Here is a 23,854-nt window from a genome sequence, read left to right on the forward strand (position 1 = left end):
TCCAAGTGAGAGATGCGAGATCGAAATGACCACCTGATCTTCAATTGAAATATGCTTCCAAACCGAGCATCCATAAGCACAAGTGAGGAGCCCAATTGGACTGAGGACCATCGTACTTATTTAAGATGATGTTGTGCCAAAGCGAGTTAGATTCTTCACCAAACCTCCACCCCCATTTTGCTAGAAGTGCCTATTCACCATTCTAAGGTTCTTAATACCCAAACCCCCGATCTTGATAGGTTTAAGAAGCACATCGAAGTTGACAAGATGCATTCTTTTAGATCCTCCGCTATCCCATATAAAGTTCCGCATAATTTTTTCTAAAGATTTAATTACTGAAACGGGAGCTAGGATGACAGAAAAATAGTAGGTTGGATAATACTGACTTTACAAGAGAAACTCTACCAGCTCTTGTGAGAAAAATATTCTTCCAGGACGGGATTTTATTCTCAACCTTTTCTATTACAGGGTCCCAGAGAGATTTTGCTTTGGCTTTGGCCCTGAGAGGCATACCAAGATAAGAGAAGGGAAGTGCTTCTGTTTGACATCCTAGTCTCACAACCCAATCATTTAAATCTAGAACCGGTCCCACTTGGATCAGCTTTGTCTTTGATGGATTTACCCTTAGACCGGAAACTGCTTCAATGCATTTGAGAATGCTCATGAGGTTGTGTATTTCATCCCATTTTGGACTGATGAAGAACACGGAGTCGTCAGCATAGTGCAAGTGTGTAATGGGGGAAGTTCCTTGTTTTACAGAGAATCCCGTGAGTAAACCATTTTCCACAGCCCTGTCAATAATACGAGATAGACCCTCCATGGCGAGTACAAAAAGTAGTGGAGAAAGAGGATCTCCTTGACGGAGACCCCTGGAGTTAGAGAAATTACCGAAGGGTGATCCATTTAAAATAATTGACAAGGTTGGGGAACCATAGCAATATCGCAGCCAACTCATCCATTTAGCTTTGAAACCCATTTTTCTTAATACAGACTCAAGAAAAGACCAACTTACGCGATCAAATGCTTTTTCCAAGTCCACTTTGCATATCAATCCTGGAGTTTTTTCCTTGAGACTTGAGTCAACAATTTCGTTGGCAATTAGTATTCCATCAAAGATTTGTCGTACAGAAATAAACCAAAATTGGCTTGGATCAACCAGTTTAGTCATTAGAGGTTGGAGACGAGAAGATAAAACTTTCGATATGATCTTGTATGCGCTTTTGAGGAGGCTAATTGGACGATAATCCTTAACCGTTTCCACATGATGCTTCTTCGGGATTAAAGTAATGAAAGTTGAATTGTGTCCATGTAACTTGTGCTTGAGAATTCTTGAACCATAGCCATGAAATCCTGTTTGAGAAAGGGCCAACACTTTTGGAAGAAGAAAATTGGGGACCATAGAGGTAGGAGAAAATGCATCTAAAGAGCTCGAGGGTGTTTGGGGTTGATTTCTGGAGGGTAACGTCTCTATGATGGTTAACGAGATGGGCAGAGATAAAGGTAAAGGTAATACATTGGAGTTTTGTTGGGTCAAAGGGGTTCGACAAGATACTTTGGATGTCAGACAAAATATCATCAAGATTAATAGGTTGAATGATGCAATGGGAACGTCTGGGAAAATTTCAGATTCAGGATCAATGGGGTCGAGATTTGTCAGAGCAAAATTGGCATTGGCATGAAGATTAATAGGTTTGAAAGAAAAAGGTGAATTACGTTTATCAATGGGACCGTCTCTGGCATCCAGAGCGTGAAGGATATATTTCGATGTATAGGGTAAAGAGTCAAAACCAATAACCAATAGATGAACCAAGAGAGATGAGGCGCAAAAACCTCATTGTTAATCCAATTTGCAGAGAGCTGGCAAGCATTGCGAGAGTCGGGAATAAGAGATATTAACCACATGGGAGTCGGACATGGACCCAGGATGCCATAAGAAGGTGAACCCTCATTACGGTTGATTACTACTAACTCATTAGATGATGAAGTCGAAGGCATAATTTCTAAGCTAGGATGGGATGTGGGGTGATTGTTAGAGCTGTATTCAGTGTTTAGTGTGAATAGCTCTTTAGGTGTAAAGCAGTGTTCATGGGTAGCAGAAAGCGGCTGTGATTGAGATGAACAAAGGCTAGAGGATTGAAGGGAGTTGTCAGAAGTAGGGGTCGACATATGAGAAAGAAGAGTTGAGTCTATAGATGAATTATATTCAGAGGTGGGGATAATGGATGGGTTTGAAAATCCAAGAGAAGGAGTTGATATTAAGGGTTGGGGACATGGGCCATGACCAAAGAAAGGATTATAGGTCTTATGAAAATTAAAGAACGATTTTTTGGGCACTAACCCATTTTGGTGGGGGACTACCCAAGTGATTTTGGGATGGATATTTGAAGTAAAATCCAGCCACCCCTTATCCTTTTTTTGTTTATACCAGAAAAGCCCTTTGTAATAAAATTTGTGTTAGTGTAATGATTAGTTAGTGTTAGTGTAATGATTAGTTAGAGATTAGTGAGTTATTAATAGGAAACTTGTGTAAGAATGAGAATTATTGAGAGAGGTGAAGAAGAAGAAGAAAAGATGAAGAAAAATAGTGTTGAACCCAGAAAATCTTTTTTTGAGTTTAGTAATTATGATTTGAGTGATTCATGTGATGATACCTCATCCTCAGAATCAGAACCCCCTTCACCTCATAGTGTATTTGTAAAAACTTCTAATGATCCGGAAATGAGTTATTTGTTAGATGATGAAAACTTTTTGCACCAAACTCAACCTAACCAAAGATATGATGGATTTTATCAACCACAACCTGAATATGAAGTTATGGGTACTCAGGTATGCCTCATATTTTATTAATGTAGGTTGAATTCTGCAAAAATTGGGCCAAAACTCAAATTTCTGGAAAAACTTCGGTTAGGAGAAACCCAGTTCAGTAACCAAGTTTGGCATGCAAGGTAAACGAACTGTTCTTAATGTGTAGTTCGGTTACTAAATTTAGCAGACACAGGTAACCGAACTACATGTTAATGGTGGTTTTTTAGAGTTCGGTTATGCAATCCCCAGAACATGGAACCGAACTATGTTTATAGAGTTAACAGTGCATAGTTCGGTTTTCGATATCAATACCTTTGTTACCGAACTTTGTGTCCGGTAATGTTGCAAAATATATGTATATTCGTTTCTAACCAAACTCTTGAGTTCGGTTTGGTCGATGTTTACAGTTTCATGGCCGAACTTTCACAAAGAAAATGTAAATACAGAGTTTGGTAAGGCCCAAATATATTTCTGGAAATTACATAACAGAACTGTGAGTTCGTTATGGTCGATAAAAAATTAGATTACCGAACTTTAAGTGTTAAATGTTTATGGTATTGACGTTGTGCTATTACTTGTAGGTTCCATGTGATCTAATTGAACCAATGGAAAACCAACCTTCCCCGGTTGGTATTGACGTTGGCTAGACAACATGCACAAAAAGACATGTGTGTATTAGTGTTGAATGGGAGAGAAAGCAAAACTCGCTTTGAAATGGTTTGTGAGAGAAGCGGTGATCCCGTGAGAAGCCACAAGAGGAAGGGTTATGTTTATAAAGGAAAGACGGGTTGGAAGAACGAAACTTTCTCAAAGAAGATTAAATGCCCCTTCAAGTTATCATTTAATTACAACCAAGATTTGGATGGATGGGTTCTCTATAGGGTTATGGAAGGTCGTCATAACCACCCTCGTCCGGAGCATCTTGAAGGACACTTCATGGCGGCAAAGCTAACTCCTAAAGAGGTGGAGAAGGTAGATAAAATGAGGAAAATGAATATTTCACCGCTTCAAATGCTTCAAATTGTAAAGGAGGATAACAAGGATAACCATTCATCTTTGTACACCATTTATAATGAAATTGAGACAATTAAAAGGAAGGAATAGAGAGATAGAAAAGTGATGCAACAATTATTTCTTTTATCCCAAGAGAAAAACTACGCGGTTCAAAAGGATGTGGATTCGGTAGGAGAGATAACACAACTCTTTATTGCGCATCCGACGAGTGTCCAATTGACTCAATGCTTTCATCAAGTTCTAATAATGGATTGCACTTATAAAACTAACAAGTATGAGATGCCATTGTTGAATATTGTTGGGCGTACTTCGACAAAGTCACCGTTTACCGTGGCGTTTTGTTTCTTAAGAGATGAGCAAGAACCTAGTTACATTTGGGCTCTACAACAAGTTAAGGAAATCTTCCGAGGTTATAATGACGGATAATGATGTCGCATTAATGAAGGTAATAGAGGAAGTGTTCCCACGAGCACATAATATGCTTTGTACGTTCCATATATGGTGTAATTTGATGAATAGGTGCAAGCCAATAATTTTTCCACCCAAGAAAATAGGATATGAAGGAATTAAGATGCTACCGGAAAAAGAACGAGCGGATGCAAAAGAGAAAGTTGAAAAACAATACGATATAAATTACGCTAAATGGGTTGCATTCAATGGTGAATGTGAATCATTGCGTTTGTCCCTTACCGAGGAAGAGTATTATCTAAATCTTGCGGAGTTTATCGCTCATTGGGATACTCCCGATTACCCGGTGTTGTATCGTATGTTCTTCGCCAATGGTTGGAACCACACAAAGAGAGGTTTGTTTATGCCTATACCAACCAATATAAACACTTGGGAAATCAAGCGACAAGTTTAGTAGAGTCGGCTCACCACCGGTTGAAGATGAATCTCTTTGTATGTGTTGATAACTTCGTAACCGTGTGGAATGCTATGGAAAATTACTTCAAGCGCGACATCGATAGAATCAAATAGAAGTTCCAAAAAAGTCGTATATTCAAAATGAACGGAAAATATGCCGACCTCCCATTGTTCAAGGGGATCCATTACAACGTATCTCGGCAATGTATGAAGTTGTTGATTATAGAAGTCGAGTTGATTGATAAGTGGGAAACCAAGGCGGATGAGGTGTGTGTATGTAACATGAAGAAGTATATGGGACTCCCTTGTCGCCATATGATAATCAATTACGAGCATGGCGTAATCCCTTTAAGCGACATTGATCCATTTTTGGAAGCATCTAAGTTTCATCCCTCCTCCAAAGGAAGAAGAAGCCGAAGAAGAGTTTGGTGATAATGAAATGGGTAGAACCGTACTAGAGATGTATCGTGGCATAAACAAGCTCCAAAAAAATTGTTTTGGGATGACATGAGGAAAAGCATATATCCACAAACGCAAGAGAATGTCTATGAACCGGCAAAAGGCAAACCGAAAGGTAGACCAAGCAAAAAAGAAACTAAAAAACAACTACGAGAATATGCAAAGGTGTTACGCAAGAAGAAAAGTGAGAAAAACGCAAATATTAGAGATCCTTGTGGCCATGAATATACCGCGAAAATGTACTTGGATAAAACCAAGAAACGGGGTAGGAGTATCGAGGAGAAAGGGGAAACAAGTGAGCGAGATTTGAAGAAAAAGGGTCCGGTGTGTCCATCACAACCAAGCCAACCCACTTCCGGCGACGCGAAGCTTATGTCTCCAATGTGCCCCATCCAACCATATTCCCTAGACGTAAAGCTTGAGACTCCAAATAAAGACTATTTGAATGAGCTACCTCTATACATTAGAGAATAAGTTATATCCACCGACGACGTTCCTCTGGATAGTAATTGTGGTTTTCATGTTGTCAATCAACAACTTGGGCCTTTCATCGAAGGTGTCAAGCGCAATAATGGGTGTCCAATCACTCATATAAGGCAAAAGTTGTTATCCAAACTAAAGGACAATCCGTCTTTTTACAAGACAATGTTGTGCGATGGAGAAGGTAGTCTCAACGAGCAATTTGTTAGGTAGCAACGTCGTCTTCATGGGCGCATCCGATGACATCGGATTATTAGATGAGCATGCCTATATGTGGACACTTAATCGCCGCGGTATTCAATTGTGTGGTTCATTACTTCTCAAAACATGCAAGTTTCACCTTCACCCCGAAAGCAACCGTATGTATCGAGCAACTCAAACGAAGGAGATGTGTGATGGCATTGACAACAACAACCACTTTATAGGGCTCCGGTTAAAACCTGATTGTCCATTGCCTCCAATATGTGGAACCTCTTATTGGCCTGCATTTAATCCAGATAGAATGTTGGGTTGGTGTATCATGTATGAGCCTAACATGGAGATGTGGCGTGCTTTGAACAAGTCGGAAGAAATTATACATGAAGGTAAAATATCACTTGAGGATGATTAAATAACACATGTAATGGAACTAAGATGATAGTTTGTATTTTATGTAGTTTCCAGATGATAGTTCGGTTATCAGATCAGAATATAGACATCACCGAACTTCGGTTCGACAATCGCTCGAAATTTACCAGGTAACAGAAAAGGAAGTTCGGTTACGAACGTGAATATTAATAAGTAACCGAACCATAGTTCAGAAGCTAAACATTTTAACTGCTGATTTTGACATTGAAGTTCGGTTAGAAAATGAAATTACAGGATATTGCCGAACTTTAAGTAAGATATGTTCGGTTAGGAAATGAAATTACATAACATTGCCAAAATTTTATAGGACTTTCTACGATTACGTACCATCTAATATCCGAAACCCGTCATGAAAAAGTCTTTAAGAAGGCGGAAATGATCTTCATACTTGATATCCTTTCTCTTCCATCTTCGTCATTCATTTCTGATGTTAAAACAATGTCCTTGTATGTTTCACCCCTAAGTTGATACCTCCTTACAATCCGAAACACAGCCATAAATTCCAAAACTCTCACTTTAATCTTATCAAATCGGGGTAACAAAGCTATACGATCAGGGTTATAAGGGTTTGTTGTGTCGGAGATGAATTGCTCATGAATTTTTCCTCAATAAGTTTGACTCATAATACCATTCATTCTTCGTTCTTCACCCCTCTTTGGATAGTATAATATGTAGTTCCTGCAAAGAGAAAGATCTTCTTTTAGAGTAAATTTAGGAGTAGTAGCTTCCATTTTTCGGAGATTTTGTAACAAATTGTTAACCATCAAAGACATATATATACCACTTGGGTGTATAACGGCTATAAAAGTATCCGTTACTTGATATAAAGTAAATAATTTTAAAATTATGTACTATATTTGTGCCAGATAAAGGGCATTTAAATTTCAAAATTACAAGTTCGGTGAGGAGATTAAAACTTGCGATCCAACCGAACCTGTAGTTCGGTTACTCGGCCTATTTCGTAGGTCACCGAACTTGTTTGTGGAGGATCACAGCCAAACTGAGCATATATACGATTCCAAAATCACTCCAAAACAAACCTAAGAGTTGTTCTATGTCAAGAGAATCCCTTTTCCAACATGTCCAACATCAAAAATTTGAGTCTTCAGAGAAGATTCCGGTGACCTACGAAATAATGATCTGCTAACCGAACCAGGATTTCGGTGACCAACAAAATTGGACCTGCCAACCAAACTCACCGTTCGGTTTTGTGGTAGATACAAGAGGTAACTGAACCTCCTAATGATGGGTAAAAGCCAAACTGAGGATATATACAATTTTAAAATCACTCCAAAAGAAACCTAAGAGTTGTTACATGTCAAGAGAATCCCTTTTCCAACATGTCCAACATCAAAAATTTGAGTCTTCAGAGAAGATTTCGGTGACCTACGAAATAATGCTCTGCTAACCAAACTAGGATTTCGGTGACCAACAAAATTGGACCTGCCAACCGAACTCATCGTCCGGTTTTGTGGTAGATACAACAGGTAACCGAACCTCCTACTGATGGGTCACATCCAAAGTGAGCGTATATATGATTCCAAAATCACTCCAAAACGAACCTTCGAGTTGTTCTATGTCAAGAGAATCCATTTTCCAACATGTCCAACATCAAAAATTTGAGTCTCAAGAGAAGATTTCAGTGACCTAAGAAATACTGATCTGCCAACCGAACCACTATTTTGGTGACCTAATAAAATTGAAAAGGTTGCGAGGTAACCGAACCCGGACTTCGGTAACCTGGTATAGTTTTCTCAGGTCACCGATCAAGAAGTTCGGTTGGCAGATCATTATCACAGGTTACCAAACTCCATATTGTATTACAAAATTTCAGTCTTATAACATTGAAAACACAAACCCAATAAAAATTGAAAACAAAAACAAGGTTCTAAAACAAATATAAAAGTGTTATACATACCAAACTACGAAATCTTTAAGTAATTGTTTAAAAAACACAAACACACCAAATTAAACCATAAGAAATCCATAAGTAAGATGTTTTTTGAAACCAAAATCATACGGCAACACTAACGACCACTTTTACAACCCCTCTTGCCACCTCCTTGTTTACCACGAGTTTTGGGACGAACTTCCTCATCACTTGGGGTTTCGTCTCCTCCACCGGTTTCGTCCACATCGCGACTTGAACCTTCAGCTTTTTGTCGACCCCTCTTTAATTGCTTAGACCTACGTGGCTCCACCATTCTTTTAGTTATGAGACCCTCCCACTGCTTGTAGTAGGCCGTTTGTTCCTTAGTCTCCATCGACTCTCCAGTTTTGATTTTAGCCATCCACTTCTTCAACAAGTTTGAACCCTTCAACACCTAATTCAAATTTTATGAACTATTAAATATTTTTCCAATAGTTTGAATCAACCGAAAAGTATAAGAGAAAGAAATTTTCTTACCACATTATCCCATAACGTTTTAGCTTCTTCTCCACAAATAGGCACCTCCTTCGGAGCTCTCCTAGCCTCCCTCTTTTTTGCCTTTGCCTTCGCCGCATCAGTCTTAGCTTGTTGTTCTTTATTAATCACAAAACGATTACTAATTTCTTCATAAAACTCCATATAATCTTCCTCACATGCATTTGCATCTTCCAGAGTTGGTACCAAATCACCTCCTGGTATGTGGTAGTTAGTAAGTGCATTCCAATGTGCTACCGCGGGAGTTGGTACATGTTTTGGCTCAAAATACTTCTCGGAGTTCTTTGTTCCTTGAACCTGCAAACTGAAATTTTCATGCTCTACGTCGGGATCCATTTGGACGCAACAAACTTTTCTTAGTATTCTCCTTGGGTTGTATATTGCGTAGCCGTTAGGATGCCAAATTGGACCATAGTAAGGCGCGACTTGAGAGAAAGCACTCACTTCTTGTTCATCTACAGAGGCATCATCGGGTACGCCGTACGGATGAAATACCACATCGTTCACTGTAAGTTCATCCAATCTCTCCCTCAATGAAATCAACTACTCTTCTTTAGACTTCTTTTGTGCATCCAAAAACAACCAATTTCCTGCTGTGGGTTGGTCATAGGGATAAGGTTTCTTTTGTGAAGACAATCTCAATGAAGGGAAGTGGTCGTAAATCCAAACCTACAAAAATATCCAGGTACATGAAAATTGAAATGGAAGCAAAAAAATTTAGTGAATAATTAGGTAATTAACAATGTAGAAAAACTAACCTGAACAAGAGTTAAGTAACCTCCAATTTGATTACACTTAATCCTCGACCCTTTGTTCATCTCTTCTAAAACAAAAGCAAGCACACATGTGGCCTAAGAGTAATTGTTCATCTCATCGAGATTCTCCAAAAGTTGTAGATAATGTGCATCCACTCTATTTCCAGAAGTTTCTGGGAAAATGAGTTCCTAGAATATATAACCAATAAGCGGTGACATGGTGCCTAAGGGTCTCCCCGTCCATCACCAACTTTCCTTTCGCCACCTTCTTTTTGGTATCCGAAAATGCTGCCTTCAATTTAACAAACTTGAATTTCTTCAACTTCTTCTTCGATGCTCCATTTGCCTCCAATGGATTATACTCATCGCCTTTTTTAGGGGACCTCACAGAACGTCTAAACTCACATTGAGACTTTCTTGCAGCCCATCCTAGACATCTTTGAGCCAATGCTTCAAGTGCTTCATAACTCATCGAGGGGTTGTAGACTTCTCGAAGACATTTACCTTCCAATGGTAAGCCGGTGATATTATGGCAATCATCGGGAGTAATTCACATCTCGCCGAATGGAAGATGCATTGTATATGTCTCGGGATAATGCCTCTCGATAAATGCGGAGACGGCAACAACATCAAATTCCACATGTGCTAACTCAATAGCTCGGTATAACACACATTGTCTAACCTTGGCTTGAAACTCGGCACACTCCAAAGAAAGATCCCATTTGGACGCCTTATGACGTTTAATAAGACGAACTGCATCCTTATGATCCTACGAAAATAACATAACACTATTAATACTTGACGAAATATGTCCAAATTTTTTTTAACGTTTTGTTAGTTAATAATGAACTTAAATGATACCTTTGTCGCATAGATCTTAGCAGCCCATGAGTGTTTGTAGCCAAACAATGTTGCCCCTCCATCCTTTGGAGTACCATAAGTTGTCTCCACTAGATCCAAACACAAATTAGCAGGGGGGATGTGTGAGTATCTTTTGCTAGGCGGCTTCGGCTTCCTTTTCTCGGCAACAGGAACAATTTCTTGATCCTCTTCTTGCTCCTCTTCTTCTTCCTCTTCTTCCTCCTCTGCATCCTCTTCCTCCATTCCATCGTCCTCCTCCTCTTTGTCATCTTCCTCCTCTTCGTCCTTCTCCTTCTTTGCCGGATCCTAGTTCACTTCCTCAATATTTTCAACATCTTCTCTTTGTTGTTCAACCTCTTAATTTCCTTCATCTTCTTCCTCCTCTTCATTCACTTCTTCATCATCATTCTCTTCTTCATCATCATCATCATGTCTTTGTTGTTCAACTTCCGGTAACAAGCCCCTTCGATGTTTAGCAATTGTGGTACCACGCTTTCGGAAATCTAAATGTTTTCCTACGCGAGGGGTGGGAGTTTTCAAATCCTCACCTACTTGTTGTCTCAATCTTTTTCCTTTGTTCCTGATGAACAAAAACCAATGTATTAGCTAAACAAACATAAGAGAACATTGTGTTATCAAATGAAATAGGAAATACAACTAAAGAACAAAGTAAACACAACATCAACAGTTCGGTAATCTGAAAAAAATGCTATCTAAAAAAATAAGAGTTCGGTTATCTGAAAAAAATCCGAGGAAACCGAACTTATTCTTTCAAAGGAAAAACAGAGTTCCGTTAAGAAATTTTTTTTTTGCGAGCAAACCGAACAAACTATTCCATCAGTTCGGTTACCAGGTGCAAATTATCGACAAAACCAAACTCATTCTTTCAAAGGAAAATTAGAGTTCGGTTACGAGAAATGTTCTTGCGAGCCAACCGAACTATTCTTATTTTAGAAGTTCGGTTAACATATATTGACCTAAGTGTTGCAAGCACGCCGAACTGCTCTTAATTTGGAGGTTCGGTTACCATTTCTAGGGTTAGAAAAAAATTCTCCTAACCGAAATACATACTGTAATTCCTATTTTCAATGGGTTTTGATGATTTCTAGTCGATTTGTTCAACAAATAATGAATTTAAAAGAATGGATATGAAGGAAAGTACCAGCGGATTTGCATCTCAGTTGAAACGGACTGATTTGTTGCTGTTGATTGATGTATTCTTCCTCTAAAGGGTTCTTCAAGTGGTTTTTGAAGAAGCAATTCTTTAGGAAGATTCACGATATGATTGAGACCCGGACTCAATCCTGGAATTCTTGGTGTTTGCTTGGCACGCATTGTTTATAAAGATGGATTAATCGACGATGAATTTTTTCTGAATCGACGATTAACGACGATGTTTTTTTTTTTGGTGAAGAAGAAGAGGAAAAGAAGAGAAGAAGAAGAATCAGTTTTGAAACTGATTTTATGTTTTAATTAGGATTTAATTAGTGGATTGGATTAATGACTGATGGGTTAGATTAATGGGTTAGTAGGATTAGTTATAATCTTAATTAGAATAAGGGTAGATTAGTCTACCCTAATATTTTAGGACACCCCGTATAATGTAGGGTGGACATTTCTATCACATAGTAGTCCCCCACCATTTTAGGGTTTTATATTTTTAGTTTTAGGTATTTTAATCCTATGGTTCATATTAATGGAAACAAAGTATAAAAGAAAACGTAAAAGTTTATCTAATTTTTTATTTTATTCTTATCAATTTATCATCTACTACCGGCGGCAAGGAAGAGGGCGATCAGATATACCCAAAAACTATGAATCTCTTCCATTGTATTGATTATATTATATTATTTAAGATTTTTTTATTATATATATATTTTTAAAGGAAGAGAGATTTTTAATTAGGCTAACAATTCCAATTGAATTAATCAATTTTTTTAAGTATAAGATATCATTAATTATTTACTGCAGCTGGAAGCACTGATTTGGCTCATCTGAAAGGAATTGCTAATCGGGAGAAATCTAGGTATAAGTTTCATCTTTTTGTTCTAATTTAATTTTTGGGTTTAATTTTAGGTCCGTGAGATTTAAGAGTTTGTTAGATTTTGGTATGTTGTTCATATTAAGATTTGGGTGTTTGTATATATTGATTTTGAATGATTCAGTTTATTTATTTTTATAAATATGGGGATATACCTCATTAGGAAACCGGAGTAGTCTTTCTGAATTTCTTTTGTGTTTTGTTTGTACATAGCAAATTAGATTCTAAATTAGTGTTTAGTTGTTTATGTCATGTAGCTAGTTTCAGTTGAGTTTTATTTGTCTCTGCTAGTTGTACGTAGCTTTTGTCATGTTGCTTTTAGTACTGCTAAATTTATATTTAGATTTCATAGTTTGTCGTACCCTCTCATAGTTGTGTTAGTAATAAAATTGAAAGTCAAAAATTGTCATTGTAGTATGTCATTTCATTTGCTCATAATTTAGGAATCTATAATCTTAGAAAAATATATATTTGTACAAATTATGCATTTCTTTGTTCTGTAGTGCTTTTAGGAATTTTTGGCGAGGGAGTATGAACTGAAAGTAAAATTTGCTGAAACATCTGTTAGCCAAAATGATTTGTCTTTCACTTCGGAGATGCATGGTTTTAACGATGACGTAGATCCTTTGGAAAAATTTGATATGTTTGTCTCTAGTACTGCTCCTACTAGTACTGTTAAGACGGAATTAACCAATTACTTAGAAGAAGATCTTTTACCTAGGATTGGTAATTCTGACATACTAAATGGTGTTAGACAAATGGGATTAAATATTCAGTCTTGCAGTGTATGGCTAGAGATATTTTAGCGATTCCAGTTTCGACGGTAGCTTCCGAATCAGCTTTTAGTACCGGAGGTAGATTTGTAAGTGTCCAACGTAATAGACTTCATCCAAAAACGTTGGAAGCTTTGATGTGCGCTCAAGACTGGCTATGGGATATGCTGAATGGTAATGAAATTCTCTTTTTATTGAAATGTTTTCTTTTTTTACATTTAATACATCATTATGGTTATATGATACACTTTCTTATTTTGGCTAGGTGGATCAAAATTCGATGGTGAAACATTTTGGGAAGAAACTGAAGCAGACAATGAGGTGATCAACATGGAGGAAGATACTTGATAAGAAATAATTAAGAACTTAGATGAGTGATGCTCGTTTATAGACCAATTTTTTTTTCTTTGCTTGTTTTACGATGAATTTATGAATTTGGGATTTCATAACTCATTTTCTTAGACTATTATTATTATTGGTTGATCTTAAGTATTGATTATTAAATTAACTCATATATTTGAGCTTGATGTTATAGGTAATTCATGAAAAACCCGCCCCGTACAGGTATTTTCCATATCCGCCCCGTCCCAGATCAAGCGGGTAATGTGAGGGTTTGGTTTTTTTTTTTGAACGGGACAGTGACCGGGATACAAGATCCCCACCCCATACCCAAGATTTTTTTTTTCTTTTTTGAAGATGACGAGGAAGGATGAAGGAGCCGTGGATTGAAGGATCAATACAGGTATTTCATACTATTCTCCTCTTTTTGTCATTATGGTTTTCTGTATTTACTGGATCTTTTTTTTTTAGGGTTTTAAGAAAGACTTCCCGTTAGTGTTGTCGATTCCGTTATTCAAAAAATTTATTTTCTTCTCAAAGGATTTCGGTAATTTGGGGCTCAGTTTGAGTATTTGTGGTTATGGGGGCTTTGCGGTGTTCATCATCTGTTTGTTTTATTGTTACAATGAAGTTGTAGGCCTGCTGCTACTCCCCCGAAATTTCGTTTCTCTTTTTTTCTGGGTTTCAATCATTTTTAAGCTTGGATGGATTTATTTTGCGAAAGACAGTTTACTAATGACTTAGTCAGCAAAAACATTTTAGAAGGTTAATTTGGTCATACCATTGACAAGATTCTAGACATGACTGTCCATCTGAAGAATTAAATTTCTTGGCTGTAGGGCTCATGTGCAATACTATGTTCGTCTATGGGGCATTCTTTATTAGATTGGGTCCTCAATTTTCAGTTATCGACAATGTTCAGATTTCAGTAATTCAGGATAACTGAAATATGTTAACCTGGTAATTTTAATTGGTTCTTATGAGGCAGGAAAGAGACCTAACAGCTGTTACTTCATGTCTCATAGCATTCATGTAGATACTTAAAGCTGAAATGTCCTAGTTTATAACTAATGAATTCACTGAATATATACATTGGTGTAATCAAATTGATCTCTTTATAGTCTTTATAAGTAATTGAATAGAGCACATGCAATTTCCCAGTACATTTGGTCACTGACTATGCAGTATGCTTTTAGAATGGCTGAGATGTGTAGTAGCAGTAGCACTCTGCATCAATAACTATTTCAGGAAGCAGACTCCTTGAGCTATAACGTCTCGTTGGGAACTTGAACTCTTTGGGACGATATTGGGTGGTGAACTATTTAGTTTTCTCTTGCATTTAGCTAAACATCTTGTTAAATCATAACCAAACAACATAAATCCGTGCTTATTGCTTATGCTTCTTGTAAGACTCTAATTTTCAAACTGCTATTCTTGTTCTGTGGATGGCTAGAATAAAAACCTGATGAAATTATATGTAGGTTTAGTAAACTGATGGGATGCAGATTGTGACCTCTATGCATAATTCATTGGTTTCTCTGTTTTTGGGTACTCAAAACTTTTATTGTCTCGTACTTCTATATTATAAAAGAGACTCTTAGTGTCTATAACGACTGAGTTTGACCGCAAAAGACGATAAGAAATAAGACCCATCCAGAACCCCAGTGCTTTACCCCCCTTAACTCAAAAGATCAAGGTTTAGCTGTTATTTCTCTTAAAAAGCTTTGGTTTTTTTTTTTCTGTTTTAAAGTTTTTTGAATCTTTGTATGTGTAGATCTGTGATTTCTGATCTTTATTCTTGTTGTTTTTCATTAGCTTTTTTGTTTTGTTTTGTTGATGGCAGATATGACGAATAAGGCAAGGTATCATTCTGCGAGCAAAAAGGCTTATAGAAAAAAGCTAAAAAAGAACAAAAGGGAAAAGGCTAAATTAGAGAAACTTCGAATCATAAGGTCTGTTGAGGAAAAGGAGGAGGAGGCTTATGAAATCATTACATCAGGGTATGTTTTTTTCTTCATTTATGCTATTTGATTTACTGAAATTAGCATCCAATCGAACTTGTTTTTTAAGTCAGCAGCATTTTGGTGTGTAATCTAGACGAACCCATAATTAAGCTTTAGCAAACCTCACATCAAATGGTTGAAACTTTCTTCTGTCGATGCATCTTGAAGCAATTGAAATTCCTCTTTCCTTCATATTCTTATCATATTCTCATCAGAAGCACAAGCTCCACTTGAGATGAAAGTAAAGTACCACTAGATTTCCATAGTTGATCACCATTTCCACTAAATTTTGCTATATTGTTGGTGCATTTGTCTAACATGAGATTGGGGATAGATGATTGTCGAAGAGACGCAGTTGTCCGTTTTCTCATTTGTTAGATCTCCAGTTTTGTTGTTCAATAAGCATATTGATTGATTGGTGGTGTAAATCATAGATAAATTTGTTTGTGTTATTCTTGAAATTTCTAAAGCAATTTGTTGTCTTTCTGTACCAGACGAACTGAATTTTAATGTGTAGTTATTATTCCTTCTTATGGCACAATTAGATGCATCTTGAAACACTTAAAATTCCTCTTTCCATCAAATTCTCATCAGAAGCACAAGCTCCACTTACCAATTTCTACATTTGACTTGCTATCATAATGAGGTAAAAGTAAGAGTACGCAGTGGATCACCATTTCCAATAAATTTGCTGCATTTTGTCTAATATGAGATTGGGGATAGATGATTATCGAAGAGACGCGGTTGTCTATTTCTCCATTTGTTAGATTTCCAGTTTTTGTTGTTCAATAAGCATATTGATTGATCGACTTGTGTTGAATTTGATTGGTGCTGTGAATTATAGATGGGAAAATGAGTTTTGTTTGCGTTATTCTAGTAATTTTCAAAAGCAATTTGTTGTCTTTCTATACCACACGACTGGATTTTAGTGTGTCGTTATTATCTACTCAGTTTGAGCTGATTGAATTGAATCACCGGTCATTCTTGATAAACATCCAGATGTCTCTTTCTTTATCTCATAGCTCAGGTGTCCTGCTGCAGGGTAGAACTGCATCATGTCCTCTCAAATGAGTTGAATATATTTTTTCCCAATTTATTTACTCCTGCTAATTTTTTTGTTTCACAATTTCGGAAATGATTTACAAATTACCAGTCCAAATTCACTCATCCACTTCATTAGTTGGAACTGGTAAGTCACTAATATCTATGCCTATAGAAATTAACTTTCAGTACTGATTTGCCATTCATCAATATGAATCAAAGAACTAACCTTTAATTGCACAGACATGCTTCTCTGCATCAGAATTGAGTGTTTGAGCGAGAAGTATAACAAAGATATATTTTATCTCTTGTTCCTTTTTCTATCTTCAGTTGCACATTTAAGCTCATTAAGTGCTTTGATTTTGTGTCTTTATATTCGTGTTGCAGTTGTATCGCAGAAGAAGTTGAGATTAGTAAACTCGAGCACGACTCTTCCTCAAACAGTACTTGCGCATCTATCTCCGAAGAAGATCTCGAAGAACTGATGACTTCCATCAAGAAAGATCCATATTTGAAACCTATTCTGGAAGATATTGAGATTGGTGGTCCAACTGTGATGATGAGGTATCAAGTTATGTTTATGTCTACGTTTGAGGGTTTAATAACTTGTCATTCTTAAAAATAACATGTAAATGTTGGTTCTTTTTAACTTAAATTGATTCTTCACATGTTTTTGATTAGGTACTTAAATGATCCCGAGGTTTTTCAGAAGTTGGCGCAGGCAATGGGTTTTGGAGTTTTAGGAGACAATGTTAGTTCAGTTGAAGATACTGCATCGAATGCTGATGCAGAAAGATTACACGGCTAAATAGGTTGAGGCAATTCTTACCAATTGTAATTAGTTTTTGAGCTATTTCATATTTCCTTGTATATTGTAGGTTATTTAAAATGCATATATGTCTTACTCACAGCACCATGTCTGCTTGGTGCAAGAGCAGATTGGAATATTATTTCCTGAAACCATGTTGTTGTAGTATTAGAGAAATTCTCAAATGGGATCCTAAAACGAAAAGACAGCTTTATCAAGCATGTTCTTTACAATGGGTGGAATCTTACTTTCGAGCATGAGGTCAGAAATACCATCTCCATAGTCTCCGAGAAGAAAATGAAATCACTCAGAAAATGAAGAATATTAAGCGTAGTCTGATACTAGGCGATGACCGACCGACCTTAAGAGATATTTCTGGCGTACAGTGAATGAATTTGAAGTAAGGAATTAATTAATTAAAAGTAAGGATAGGACTACTGACTACACACTTACGAGTGCTGTTTCCTTTGATTATTGTGACCAGTACCATTACGTGTGGTTGAAAGAAGTCGCAGGGAAAGCGTTGGTTTGTTATATTTCTGTACTGCATTCGGATTTCTTTTTGATGCCTGTTGGTTGATCAATTATTCATGAAACCATAAAGTTGATATACACGTCGAAGGTGTGGTTGGAGAAATTCCAGAGCAAAGAATAGATTTGATACAAGTCACCGACGAATATTTAGTAATTTCCATTTGTTACAGGAAAAAACAATTATTGCTGCTGTCTGGTCATGTTGATAAAGTAAGATGCTAATTAGAAAGTGATCATTTACATAATTCATAGCATATTTCCGCATTTTAGGATTTCGCATTATCGTCTTATCTTATGGTTCAACTAGAACCACACCACCCATACACGTACAATGATCATTTACTTTTCTTTTGAGAGTCCACATTTCAGGATTTCGCATTATTTGTCGTCAAATTTATGGTTGAAAGTTGAAAGTAGTTTCCGCTGTCAGGTCTTGAACAGTAAAGCACAATTATTTGGAAAACTAGCTAAGACCTGTGTGATTAGAATGCAGTCACATAATGCAGTACAGGAGTATGATGAACCAACGGCGAAGTTGCACAATTATCTTAAATTAGTAAGAACACAGCCGCACCATCTAGGATTAACTACTGGTAAGCATTCATTAATTAACCTAATAATCGGGTTTATTTTTGTGGGAACGTTATAAGTAACTTTTATTTAGGTCGATTTTACACAAATATCCCCAAGGGGTAAAAATATAGTTTTTGTTGGAGTCAATTTAAGAAAGTTGCTTCTAATTTTGGAGCCATTTGACAAAATTTCATTCACTTTTTACAAACATCTTGTGCTAGTTGTATGTGCAAGTTGCTTTAAGTGGGGTATTTTTTAAATTTAATAAGGGTATATTTAAAAAAGGATGAATTTTTTGAGGGATATTTAAATAACGTTACCTTTACTTTTTAAGTCTGCGTAGTTGGTAGTTTAGGTCCAGTAATGAAATGACTATTTTTCCCTTCAAACGAATTTAAGGATATCTTCTTCAGGAAATGGGCTATATAGCCAAAAACACAAGTTTTCTGGGCCATATGGACTGGTAGAAGTTTCGTTTGGGTCAAACGGACAGTTCAACTTTTTAATTGAAACTGACCCAATTACCCTTTTGTAACTGCACGTTCTCCGTCTCCTCAACAAAACCACGTTCTCCTTCTCTCTTCAGATGAAAACCGCCAACATCCTTCCCTATACCAAAAACCATCAGAAATCGATTTCCTCCACCGTCTCCTAACCATCAACAGTAGCAGATTCATCAGAAACCATCCGAAAATCAGTTTCCTCCACCGTCTGCTAGTTTCATCAACCTTCAACACCTTCGTGAAATTGGGTTTCATTCACCGTCAACACTTTCGTGAAATTGGTTTTCATTTTCAAACACCATCAACACTACTCTACAACATCAGAGGTTTCTAGGGTTTCAATCAATCTATAAGTTCAGTGAAGAATCAGGGTTTCAAAATATATAGGATGTAACTGGGTTTCATCTGATTCCTGCAGAAACTGGTTTTCATCTAGATTTGAAGATAGGATATAATTGAGTTTCATCCATATTTAAAAATATGATTTAACTGGTTTTGTGCCAAATTGTTGCAGGAAGCAGTAGCATAACTACTTATGCAGATAACGTAAACAATGCATAACTTGTTATGCTGTCAATGTTGGATCTGCATAATATGTTATGCAGTTAAACAATAAGTGACGCAGGGAAGGCGTAAAAAACCTTTTATATGCATAACTACTTATGCAGATAACTGGTGTGGAATTGGAAAACACACAAAAACTCTTGCAAGTATACAAGGCCAAGTTTATAATATAGGGATAAGAAAGAGTTAGTCCACAGGGAGCGGGAGCATACAAGAATTTTCCTAAGCTATCAATGGGTGCAAAGCACTATGGCAGTGAGAAGTGATGGATGAAGGCAGATACAAAGAACTAAAACAGTTAACACAAGATGGCAGCACAACAAGGATTAGATGGCAGATGATATAAAATAACAACAACAAGGAACCAAGGCTGTAAGCCAAGGGCAGGGGTGAGATTGTGCACTGACTTCAGTGCACACAGCTTCAAAATGCAAGAACTAAGAAAAACAGTAAAGGAAAGTAACTAAGCAGTGAATAAAAGCAGAGCTGGAATTGTAAGTGACTGAAGAAAGGAATTGTGGCTAAGCTAATGGCTTAGAATCCACCTTGGTGTCCTAGCCAAACAATGTAGTTCTAGGTTGAAATTAAGACCCTAAGCATACAGTTGGAATGGAAAGAAAATCAGCTTGCTCAACTAATGTTCTCCTAGCATTGACTGTCTTTTGACAGTACAATCAATCACAAGCACACAGATGAGCACTAATCTCTCACATTGCTCAAGAAAAACAAGCATTAAGGCTCTAACCTAGCAATTCATCATCCAACAATGCACTAAGGCTTCATCTGAGCCTTAGCTACAGTAACTTAGTTCATGAAAAACATGTTAACAGCATCAACATTCATCACATATGCTAATTGAAACAACATTCTCAACATTGAAGATAAAAATCAAAACATCATATAACATTCACTATCAACTGTCATGCAATAACTGAAATTGAAATTGTGAAATAAAACAGAACAAAATGTTTTTCTGGCTAGTCCAGAGATCATCCCCCTCTACCCCTCTACATCACCCCCTATTTATATCACCAAATACCCAATTTTTCCGAAACCCTAGAATTGAAATTAGGGTTTTCAATCTCCGAAATTTACTCACCAAAACTTTGAATTGATGTCGCCCCATGTCTTCTCTGCCTCTCTCGGTTCTTCTCCTGCTCCCAATCGCTACAATTGCTCCCTAATTTGAGGTGTTTTATCAATCCTCACCTAGGTCAGTTGGTGAGAGAGGTTAAAGCGCTTCGAATTAGGGGGATGGGTCGTGTCGGGTAATGATGGAGATGGTGGAGTTGGTGGTAGTTGGTGTAGGTAGTGGTGATTGTGGAAGTGGAATAGGTGGTGGTACGGCAGGGTATGGTGGTTCTGTTGCAGAGAGGGGGAGAGGAAGAAAAAGGTGGAGGTCGATATGGGTTAGGGTAGGGAGCTGTTTGGCTAGGTCATAGGGTTCGAGTATTAGTGTGTTAGGCGGGTGTATCAAGATGTGTGTACCACGAGCTGAAGCCGCTGGATATGGAGATGGTAGGTGGATCGGACGGCTAAGAAAGAAGCAGCTTGTAGCGACCGTAGGATGTAAAATACAACGAAGTCTACGGTGCGAGATTAGGTTAGGTGTTGTAGTGTTAGACAGGAGCTTCCGATTTCGATGAACGACGATGAAGCGACCATTGGATGATGAGATGGATCCAATCCGACGGCTGAAGATGGAGGCGAGTATGGATATAGAAAATGGGTTTGGGTAAGGGTTTTGGGCTTTGGGTATGCCAAGCCCATATCTTCTTTAAGAACAATTCTTCCTTTTTGAGCCCATTCCTAGCTTTTTGGACTTGTGCGCACCATTCTTTGCGGCTTCCTTGCGTAATTTCTTCCCGGCTTTTCACTACTTTTCTGCTCTTTTCGCTCCGCAATTCATCCAAACTTTATTTATTACCTAAAAATGCAAAATTAAGTAAGAAAAATATTTATTCTTGAAAACAATGAAAATACAGAATATGGGATAAAATGTAGAATTACTGCACAAAAGATGAGTTAAATGCCAACAAAAAGGGATAAATATATACATTATTTGGCACTCATCAATAACCTAAACAATGCATAACAGGTCATTCAGTTAATGTTGGATCTGCATAAGATGTTATGCAGTTAAACAATAAGTGACGCATTGAAGGCGTAAAAAACCTTTTATATGCATAACATCTTATGCAGATCCAACATTAACTGAATGACCTGTTATGCATTGTTTAGGTTATCTGCATAAGTAGTTATGCATATAAAATCCAACATTGACAACATGACAAGTTATGCATTGTTTAGGTTATCTGCATAAGTAGTTATGCATATAAAAGGTTTTTTACGCCTTCAATGCGTCACTTATTGTTTAACTGCATAACATCTTATGCAGATCCAACATTGACAGCATGACAAGTTATGCATTGTTTAGGTTATCTACAAATGGCAAGTATGTTATCACTCGGTCATTTTTCTTTATAATTCCATGAATAACATGAATACTGCCACATTAGCTTGCAAAATTCAGTATAGAATGTGTGATTACGAGTGCTGTTTCCTTTGATTACTGAGACCAGTACCATTACGTGTGGTTGAAAGAAGTCACAGGGAAAGTAGACAAATAATTTCTCCGTTGGTTTGTTATATTTCTGTACTGCATTCGGATTTCTTTTTGATGCCTGTTGGTTGATCAATTATTCATGAAACCATAAAGTTGATATACACGTCGAAGGTGTGGTTGGAGAAATTCCAGAGCAAAGAATAGATTTGATACAAGTCACCGAAGAATATTTAGTAATTTCCATTTGTTACAGGAAAAAACAATTATTGCTGCTGTCTGGTCATGTTGATAAAGTAAGATGCTAATTAGAAAGTGATCATTTACATAATTCATAGCATATTTCCGCATTTCAGGATTTCGCATTATCGTCTTATCGTATGGTTCAACTAGAACCACACCACCCATACACGTACAATGATCATTTACTTTACTTTTGAGAGTCCACATTTCAGGATTTCGCATTATTTGTCGTCAAATTTATGGTTGAAAGTTGAAAGTAGTTTCCGCTGTCAGGTCTTGAACAGTAAAGCACAATTATTTGGAAAACTAGCTAAGACCTGTGTGATTAGAATGCAGTCACATAATGCAGTACAGGAGTATGATGAACCAACGGCGAAGTTGCACAATTATCTTAAATTAGTAAGAACACAGCCACACCATCTAGGATTAACTACTGGTAAGCATTCATTAATTAACCTAATAATCGGGTTTATTTTTGTGGGAACGTTATAAGTAACTTTTATTTAGGTCGATTTTACACAAATATCCCCAAGGGGTAAAAATATAGTTTTTGTTGGAGTCAATTTAAGAAAGTTGCTTCTAATTTTGGAGCCATTTGACAAAATTTCATTCACTTTTTACAAACATCTTGTGCTAGTTGTATGTGCAAGTTGCTTTAAGTGGGGTATTTTTTAAATTTAATAAGGGTATATTTAAAAAAGGATGAATTTTTTGAGGGATATTTAAATAACGTTACCTTTACTTTTTAAGTCTGCGTAGTTGGTAGTTTAGGTCCAGTAATGAAATGACTATTTTTCCCTTCAAACGAATTTAAGGATATCTTCTTCAGGAAATGGGCTATATAGCCAAAAACACAAGTTTTCTGGGCCATATGGACTGGTAGAAGTTTCTTTTGGGTCAAACGGACAGTTCAACTTTTTAATTGAAACTGACCCAATTACCCTTTTGTAACTGCACGTTCTCCGTCTCCTCAACAAAACCACGTTCTCCTTCTCTCTTCAGATGAAAACCGCCAACATCCTTCTTCTTCATCTTCTCACAAACTAGAAGAGGAACAAATTCGTCCACTGTTTCCCTATACCAAAAACCATCAGAAATCGATTTCCTCCACCGTCTCCTAACCATCAACAGTAGCAGATTCATCAGAAACCATCCGAAAATCAGTTTCCTCCACCGTCTGCTAGTTTCATCAACCTTCAACACCTTCGTGAAATTGGGTTTCATTCACCGTCAACACTTTCGTGAAATTGGTTTTCATTTTCAAACACCATCAACACTACTCTACAACATCAGAGGTTTCTAGGGTTTCAATCAATCTATAAGTTCAGTGAAGAATCAGGGTTTCAAAATATATAGGATGTAACTGGGTTTCATCTGATTCCTGCAGAAACTGGTTTTCATCTAGATTTGAAGATAGGATATAATTGAGTTTCATCCATATTTAAAAATATGATTTAACTGGTTTTGTGCCAAATTGTTGCAGGAAGCAGTAGCATAACTACTTATGCAGATAACGTAAACAATGCATAACTTGTTATGCTGTCAATGTTGGATCTGCATAATATGTTATGCAGTTAAA

The 23,854-nt window shown here is 37.1% G+C and overlaps 1 protein-coding gene across 4 annotated transcripts; it reads left to right on the top strand.

Moving 5' to 3' along the window:
• The first annotated feature begins 12,058 nt into the window (after window positions 1–12,058).
• Window positions 12,059–17,466, top strand: LOC113337132 (ankyrin repeat domain-containing protein 2A-like). 4 transcript variants are annotated; one of them, XM_026582810.1, is made up of 5 exons: window positions 12,059–12,316; window positions 13,640–13,846; window positions 15,259–15,443; window positions 16,875–17,051; window positions 17,169–17,466. In XM_026582810.1, exons 2-5 carry the CDS (start codon window positions 13,814–13,816, stop codon window positions 17,293–17,295), a joined length of 522 nt encoding a protein of 173 aa, XP_026438595.1. In that variant the 5' UTR covers window positions 12,059–12,316; window positions 13,640–13,813; the 3' UTR covers window positions 17,296–17,466. The 4 variants fall into 4 exon arrangements, with proteins under 4 accessions (XP_026438595.1, XP_026438597.1, XP_026438599.1 ...); XM_026582812.1 differs by lacking the exon at window positions 12,059–12,316 and having other exon boundaries at window positions 13,520–13,846; window positions 15,287–15,443; XM_026582814.1 differs by lacking the exons at window positions 12,059–12,316; window positions 13,640–13,846 and adding an exon at window positions 14,203–14,403 and having other exon boundaries at window positions 15,287–15,443.
• Window positions 17,467–23,854: the final 6,388 nt, after the last annotated feature.

Source organism: Papaver somniferum, unplaced genomic scaffold (genome assembly GCF_003573695.1).
Source record: "Papaver somniferum cultivar HN1 unplaced genomic scaffold, ASM357369v1 unplaced-scaffold_158, whole genome shotgun sequence".
Classification (NCBI taxonomy): Eukaryota; Viridiplantae; Streptophyta; class Magnoliopsida; order Ranunculales; family Papaveraceae; genus Papaver; species Papaver somniferum.

What these genes read in the sequence shown, in the direction of transcription:
- LOC113337132 (XM_026582810.1), top strand. Translation starts at nt 13,814, where the DNA reads ATGAAGGAGCCGTGGATTGAAGGATCAATACAG. An exon ending in TATGAAATCATTACATCAGG is followed by an intron (nt 15,444 to 16,874) that starts GTATGTTTTTTT and finishes TTCGTGTTGCAG; the next exon opens with TTGTATCGCAGAAGAAGTTG. An exon ending in GGTCCAACTGTGATGATGAG is followed by an intron (nt 17,052 to 17,168) that starts GTATCAAGTTAT and finishes GTTTTTGATTAG; the next exon opens with GTACTTAAATGATCCCGAGG.